We start from the raw sequence: 8,190 nt of genomic DNA on the forward strand, positions 1-8,190 counted from the left end.
ACACGTACGACCTCATGCACTACACACTATTTATTTTTACATTGACTCTGATGTAACACAATGACGCACGTAATTCAAAGCGCTTACCTTTTTCACTTCTATCAAAATATATATTTTATCTTATCAAACCTAGATTTACCAAAATAACTTGCTTTCGTTTTACGTGGGTAGCTTCGTTTCTGAATGGCTGCCCCCATGAAAGTCAACTATATAAAACGCTTCTATAATTAATATGAATGTATAGATTTACTAATAAATCTCCTTTCGTAGATTCAAATGATAGTGTATTAAATAGACACATAAAATATATTTAAAGTTAAAAAGACAGAAAACGCCGGAGAGCAAAGAATAAGAGCGTTTTCAAGTGTAAAATAACTAAAGAGTAGCTTAAAATATGGAAAGCTTTTGCGTATTACACCTTTGTACAAATCCTATTGCTCTTCCTTTGTCTTGTCAGACTTTTATTCTTTAATTAATACATGGAAACAACTCAAAACTACATTATATCTTCACGGGTTTCCGAATTTAACCCTTGTATGTATCCATTTTTAAAATATATTTACAATTGTTGGTATCCATACCGAAATTCGAGTAGTTCAACTTATCGCGTTTCCCATTTCCGAGTGTTAGATTTTGCTGCTATACGCGTGCTGCATAGGAAACACTGGAAATGCTGAACAACAAAATGATAGTGGCGTTCGTAAACACGTGAAACAAAGTGTAATATCCAAGCCAGCACAGAAGAGAACAAAGACATTGGAGTGTATTAATGCTAAATGAGTATATTCCAGGGGTGTACGAAAACCACACTAATGTAACGCGCGCATCAAATGAGTTGGCTTGTTCTTAATAATCGACGCCAGTCTTGCCGGTTCTCGTCAGCATATTCTCTTCTTCATGTATATTGCGTTCCCGCGATTTGCGAGAATCCCGTTTGTATCCTCGCAAAGCCCTCACCACAAATACGCCGGGTATAAAGAGACAAGACGAGCCAATCAGAAACGCGATGACAATGTGTCCCCACCAGGGATAGGCTAGGATCTTGGTGTCGGCCTGCGAAGGAATCAGCATTGTCATTAGGGACTAACACGTGAATCGGCCCTATTGACGGCGTGCTGGACTTCAAATCTCAAAGCATCAATTTCTATCGGCTGATTTTGATAGATAAAGCATAAAGATTTAATTTTGGTGAGATTTCTTCTCCTAATTTGTCTTCTGTAATATTGTGAAAACAATACAAGTTAACAAGGTACAAGAGGTACAATAGTTTTGCCAGTCAAGTCACCAGAGCCTTTATTCTAAATAGGGGAGGGGGTGCAAATAATAAACCTCTAATAAACTAGCATCACCTTAGCAAAGTCCCACACGGTGTATCCGATTGGTTTGACGGCGAGGTTCACCACACTAGGAACGATTATAGCTAGCACGACAAGGGGGGACAAGACGAACCAAGAGATGAGCCAGTACCACCCTGGGCGGCAGCCGATCATGTATTCGATGTCGCTCTCAAATCTGCAATGGTAAAAGCAAGAAAATAACCTGATCATGTATTCGATGTCGCTCTCAAATCTGCAACGGTAAGATAGGGAATGAAACGATTATGTATTCGGTGTCGCTCTCATATTTGCAACAGTAAGCAAGGGAGTGAACCGACAGAAACAAGAAAATAAATTCTTGCTCCGCATTCATGAGTGGGTAGAAACAGACATTAATAAAGAAAATTGAAAAAAAAAGTGGTGTGGAGACAGCAGGGTGTACTTCAGGTGCTGTAAACAATTATACCGCTGAAAGATGACATGTAAATACATTTACGTGGATCAATATCATGTCAGAAAGGGTGCAGTAAAAGGGTTTTTTTCATCGCTCTCTGATGTGACGGCCGCAACCTTTCCTGCATCTGGCGTCTGTCACTGAACATGTCACGTGATTTCTTAGTGCAAGTCGCCAAATGACACCATATGACAACCCACCTTCTCAGTCCATACACGTAAGCCACTCCTATAAGCTCGAACAAGCCCACGAACAACAAGGGCAGCGGTCCAGAGAACGAGTCAAACATCTGCAGCCAGTACTCTCCAGACCTCTGACAGAACACGAGGCCAACGAAGAACGAGATCACGCACAAGAGGCCTGGTATCAGAGAAGGGAAGAGCGCATTTTTAGCAATAACACGTCGTCTGTATATCAATAATATAATGGTGTTGGCGGCTCGTTGGTGCAATAAATAAATTTACAACAGCGAAAGAAAAAAATTCGTACTCTCTTAAAGACCATTTATAGTTCACTACATTCTTTGGACTTTGTTTACCAGGCTGACTCGTCAATGGTGACTTACCTCCAACCAGAAAACAAGCATTCTGGCAGTGTTACTACATCCCCCCATCCTTATCAGACTCCCCATCCTTTCTAGAACAACCCTCCCTTACCAGAACCACTACTTATTAGACCACCTCCTTACCAGACCCCCTCATCCTTACCAGACCCACTACTTACTAGACCACCTCCTTACCAGACCCCCTCATTCTTACCAGACCCACTACTTACTAGACCACCTCCTTACCAGACCCCCTCATCCTTACCAGACCCACTACTTACTAGACCACCCCTCCTTACCAGTCTTCCGACCCTTTCTAGACCCCCTCCCCCAATACACATGGAATGGATGCCTAAATCAAAGACTTTTTTAGACAACGGACGGCAACAGGGAGTTCCTTGTATAAAGTTTTGCATGAAACCAATGTAAAAGACGCTTCTTTTCCAACACGCATGAAACCTAACATTGTGATAACGCTAAAAACAAAAATCATCTACTTCCGGTTGCCATCAGTTTCCTAGAGACGCCTTTGCTTAAGTACCCTAATAATCTCTGCAAAGTCGCATTCGACTCACCTGCAATGATCTCCTTTCGGAAGGGCACCAATTTCATCTCGTGTATTGGTGTGACCACGCCCTCGAGGATGCCATACTGGCTGCTTAGCCCCAGCATGATGAGCATCCCGAAAAAGAGCACGGCCCACAGGGGAGAGATAGGCATCTTGAGAATGGCCTCTGTGAAGGCGATGAACGTCAGACCTGGGCCCCCGGCGGCCTGTAACAAACCCTTGTTAATAACAGAAGAGAGGAGGGCGGTTGTGTTGTGCAAACCTTTGTAAGTGAGGGCAAGGAAAACGATATGGCCTTGCATAGCCGTAGCAGGCCTCGAATTATTGGGGGGAGGCACAATACAGAAACATTAAGAAAACAATGGGGGGCACAGCCACGCCCCTACTGGTCATTTCCTTATAAAAATATTCCTTTTAAAATATTAGAGGGGGAGGCACGTGCCCCCAGTGCCCACTCCCTGCTACGGCCCTGCCTTGTAAGTGAGTAAGTGAGGGCAGAAAGGGTGTTGTGGCATGTATGCATGCTTATAGTGCAAAACGTTTATTAAGAGCACATCTAAGGGAGCATCTAACAGAACTTTCTAAAGGCTGCACGATTTAGTTGTAGGCCACACTTTTACAAATCGAGTCGTAGAGTTTTATTCAACCTAAGACTCTGCTAAAATGTTCAACTACGAAAGTTGCAACATATAATTCACGGCTAAGACATGATGCCTATGAATAACTTTTAGTAATAGTAATAGCATAAAGGGGGGGTCATGGTGAAACCCTTTAAAAAGTGGGCAAATAAGAGTGTGGCATGTAACAGATGGTGGATAAGCACCTGAAAAAAGCAAACACTTATACTGTGCTCAAAACTCTTTGTACCTCATTAAGCCACTTTTCCAAGTTAAAGCACATGTCTGCCATTGTCTTGTTTTCTGGGAGAAGAGTCCCATTCACGCCTCCGTACAGCGCAATACATTCGTCGTATGATCTGTTTGCCTGTATAGTGCCAAAGAAACAATAAATAAGAATAAGAATGTGATTATTGTGACCAAGAAGAGATAATTGATTATAAGCCATTTAGTGTTTGATTGTTTTGTCATACCCTTGAATCTAAGAGAACTGCACTTCCTGCACAACCTTGTCATGTCCTCAGAGAAAAGTCTGTATATCCATTTTATCCGGTTTAAATACCTCTTTACTTTATAGACTACTGTATAGACTACCTATTCACTACTTGATTTCATAGCATTTTGGATTCCATTTGCCTTGAATTCCAAGACAAAGATGGTAGCATATGCTGAGTCGGGGGTATTGGGATGATTATCAGCAAAATATATTTTAACCCTAAGGAATAGCACTTTATTGGTAGTCAAGTATTACCCCTTAGAGTAGCACATTGGGTACACAATTAGCATGAGGCAGCCTAAGGGATAGCAGAATCCTAAGAATCTTTGAATGTCCCCTAATGGATAGCAGATGGTAGAGTTTTATACCCTAAATGATAGGATCTCCCCCCCCCTCCCCCCCTCCCCAGGAGATGGAGGTTACTTATCCCCACATACTTTGAATCCCAGGATGGAGAAGATGACAATAGTGGCGTAGATGGAGGTGGCACAATTCATGAGAGACACGAACACCGCATCACGCCGGCAGTTGTTGTGGATAGGGTTATAACTGGACATCGCAATCAATGAGCCATACCCAATGCCAAGGGAAAAAAAGATCTGAGTAGCGGCCTCCAGCCACACTTGTGGGTCCTTTAGCTTGTCAAACTTAGAAACAAAATAGTAATCAGTAAACCCCTAAGTTTATCAATCTACAAAACTGCGAGCATTGTAAACACTATTGACTTTAATAAAGAAAGGTGTGTACCTAACTTACAAATAGTCCAGCACTAACACCACTTCAGTGAGGTTTAATTGTTACTGAAAGTATAGCTATGAAATGGCCGATGTGATGTACTCTAATAGAATAACAGCTAAATGGTTACCTGTGGTGTGAACATATGTTTAATGCCATCAACAGCGCCATCAAGTGTAAGCCCTCGAATGAGGAAAATAGTCAGCACAATGTATGGTACTGTAGCGGTCACATACACAGCCTGTTGGATGTAAAAACACCAAGATATCATTACATGTAGATAGAACAACATCAAAGGAGTGATGGCAAAGCTTGGCAGAGGGGATGGAAAAGGGTGGGTATAGTGCTGTATGTAGTGCTGATGTGTTCATCAATCTGCATCATGACATCTTCAACATTAGTCACCATGTCATCATCGTCGTCGTCGTCGTCCTCGTTGTTGTCGTTGTTGTTGTTGTCGTTGTCGTCATCATCATCATCATCAACATCATGACCACCGCCACCGCCACCGCCGCCGCCGCCGTGGTGGGTATAGTGCTGTTTCTTTTTTACACACCTTTCCTCCTGACTTGACACCCCTCATGATGCACAGGAACACAATTATCCATGACAACAGGAGACACAGGCAGAGATGCCACTGCAACCCCCCTCCCTCCTCCAGGGATGAGGACACACCCAGTGCCGTCTTGTACCAGTAGTACTGGGTCCTACCTGCAAATGTGCATTCTGGTATCTCTGTACCTGTAAGACATAGGCATAGCCATTTTCACATCCTCAAATCATCACAGCGGCGTAGCCAGGATTTTTAACAGTAGGGGGCCCAAAAGGTCCTATCAAGGCATTTGCCTCCTTTTTTAGATTATGTCTCATGCATTTACTGTATTTTTGGGTGCAAGAAGGGGGGGCTGGGCCCTCTGGGCCACCCCCTGGCTACGCCCCTGCATCACAATATACATGAAAAACAATATACCTTTCAAGCTGGTTGTAGACCAGAGTGTTTACACATTGACTCAGACTCATGTTTGTAAACTGCATAGAGCAGCCTATATATCTAAGACCAGCTGTCATTTGCATGTAAAGTGCAGGTGAGTATGCCTACATAGATACTTGTGCTCTAGAAACGCATCACACTTGTTACATCCGGTCTTGACACCATCATCACAACTACACCTCCACAACTATGACCTGCTACTCTCTTACCATTAATACTTGGGCAGGAAGAGTACGGCAACTCCTTTTGGAATGCACCAAACAAGTAAATAAAGCACCATGCCAGAAGCACGTTATAATAAATACTGATGAGCAGAGAGAGAACGACAGAAGCAATCCCCACACCTCCTAGGTAGGGATGGATATTGTTCCATACTCCGATAGACCCCTTGCGTATGCTCTGGCCAATTGCAAGCTCCAGAAAGAATAAAGGAATTCCCATGGTCACAAGACTTGTGAAGTAGGGGATAAGAAAGGCACCTGGAAAATGGTCACAAAAATGATCACACTTTATGGGTATGAGTTTAGACTTAAAAATCTTCTTATAATCATTATAGGGTAGGCATCTTACAAATTCTTAGTTTCAATTATGGATTTTTGTGATTATTCTAAGCGAAATTTTTCTAGATCTGTTATATGTCTCACAACTCTATTCTGTCACACGTAATATCGACGATTGTAAACGTGGATTCGACTGGATTCGACTCAAGGCAAAATCAAAACAAAACGCGATGCATGTTGGGTAATACTATTTTTAGATTTCCCGCTCGCTTTCTATAATGGATTTTCCGAGAAATGGTGAACAATTAAAATGGCAAACTCATTCTCTTTATTTCTAATATTTAGAGGGTTTCTTTTTACATTGTAATTGTGTATTCAGACATTGAACAATACAATAAGAAAACAAAAAAAATACTTTTTTACATATCAAGCGGCTGACTGGTTTAGCGGGTTAACAAACGAGAACATTTGTTTTGAGTAATTTTCACTTCGTTTAACATATTCTAGAAAGTTAAAGATAACAAACAATGAATATATAAAGTTTATTCTAAATTCATAATTTTAATTTTCATCTCATAGAGTAAACGTAACTACTTCAACTAAAGCTTGATATTATCAATATTTTGAAATAATTAAAAAGAACACGTGCTTACCTCCGCCGTTCTTTTGACAAAGATACGGAAACCTCCAAACATTACCAAAGCCGATGGCAAAGCCAATTGTAGCCAGAATATACTCCACTTTACTTCCCCATCCTTCGCGATGGTGGTCTTCAATAACAACAAACTCCTGTGGTGGATTCGCTGTACTACCACCGTCACCTACTACAGCGAGAGTTGCTTTACTTTCATCTTCCACAAGTGGAATAGACATTTTTTAAACAGGTCTTACTTAAATTTCCCTAAAAGATGACACTACATTTAGGGGGTTGTTTTCCCCCTTTCGCTACGTTCCACGTTAGCCGGTTGAATCGTTTCTTCTTGATTTATGCAAATACAGCTGAATGAACAAAGCGAGCCATTGAGCAACTGAGCAACCTGCCACTGACGGGCCCGCAGTCACGTCATACGTGGCACTTGGAGGTTCTTTTTAAAAACACTCAAACGACACGAAGTTGAACACAAGCGATGTGTGGGTGCTAGTGTTTGTTTCTGCCGTTATGGTGTTTATCTAAATAAGAAATTCCAAGGGGTTTTCTATACGAAAATTATTGCGAAACCGAAACAAAAGAAAAAAAAAGATTATAGGATTACCTTTTGAGTAGATATATGCAAGAGTAGGTTTATTCAATTTATTCAATTTCTATTGTCTATAAAAGTCTAGAACAGGTACATTAAAGGTACATTATTTAAGTGGTACACTTGAACACTTTTAGGGGCCGGCCATTTGACTTATGAGGGAGAGGTGTGTGGGTGTTTTTGAAAAAAAATATGATGTACGCCCCCCCCCTAAAAAGTCAAATGGTCGCCCCTTATGAAATCGCGTTGTAGGGGAAGGGTAGGGTGTAGATTAAGGCAATATTTACTCCATCACTTTAACCCCTGCGGTGTCACATCCAAGGCGATCCGAGAAAGGTTGGTGTATAGGAGGTAAAAGCGTAAATATATTTCTCATAAGTTAAATTACCTCCCCGCTCCGGGGATTTCTTTATCCCCCCCCCCCCCCCCCCCCCAGGAAATCCCGGATCCAGGTATTCTTGATTTTTAGATTCTCTCATGAGTTTATTGCTTCAGCGCTTGCAGTGGCTAGTTCCTCCTCAACCTCCCCCCCATGGACTTGGCGGGAAAAAGTGTCACGCTCCCGTGCTTGGAATGATTGAGTTTCCTACTCGCCTCGCGTTACTCGTCGAAAGACATAATCAGGTGTTGCATGTAAAACTAGACGCTGCACCAGCGTTTACTCAGGCTACAAAAGAAATCACCGAAAATATTTCGGAATCACATGTGTCCATCGGAGGTTGTTAGAACTA

At 41.9% G+C, this 8,190-nt stretch overlaps 1 protein-coding gene across 1 annotated transcript; it reads right to left on the reverse strand.

Annotated features, from left to right (window-relative positions):
* Window positions 1-15: 15 nt before the first annotated feature.
* Window positions 16-7,280, reverse strand: LOC5518704 (sodium- and chloride-dependent transporter XTRP3). Its single transcript, XM_032363464.2, has 10 exons — window positions 6,875-7,280; window positions 5,931-6,200; window positions 5,287-5,471; window positions 4,861-4,971; window positions 4,433-4,642; window positions 3,750-3,866; window positions 2,890-3,088; window positions 1,971-2,130; window positions 1,350-1,512; window positions 16-1,053 (listed from the first exon to the last, which is right to left on the reverse strand). Exons 1-10 carry the CDS (start codon window positions 7,092-7,094, stop codon window positions 847-849), a joined length of 1,842 nt encoding a protein of 613 aa, XP_032219355.1. The 5' UTR covers window positions 7,095-7,280; the 3' UTR covers window positions 16-846.
* Between the last annotated feature and the right edge of the window lie 910 nt (window positions 7,281-8,190).

Source organism: Nematostella vectensis, chromosome 3 (genome assembly GCF_932526225.1).
Source record: "Nematostella vectensis chromosome 3, jaNemVect1.1, whole genome shotgun sequence".
NCBI lineage: Eukaryota > Metazoa > Cnidaria > Anthozoa > Actiniaria > Edwardsiidae > Nematostella > Nematostella vectensis.

Bases quoted from the DNA above. Each gene is read 5' to 3' on its own strand.
- LOC5518704 (XM_032363464.2), bottom strand. From the start codon at position 7,094: ATGTCTATTCCACTTGTGGAAGATGAAAGTAAAGCAACTCTCGCTGTA. The intron at 5,472-5,930 runs GTAAGAGAGTAG...TATGTCTTACAG, and splicing joins TTCCTGCCCAAGTATTAATG to GTACAGAGATACCAGAATGC. The intron at 1,054-1,349 runs GTGATGCTAGTT...ATTCCTTCGCAG, and splicing joins CCGTGTGGGACTTTGCTAAG to GCCGACACCAAGATCCTAGC.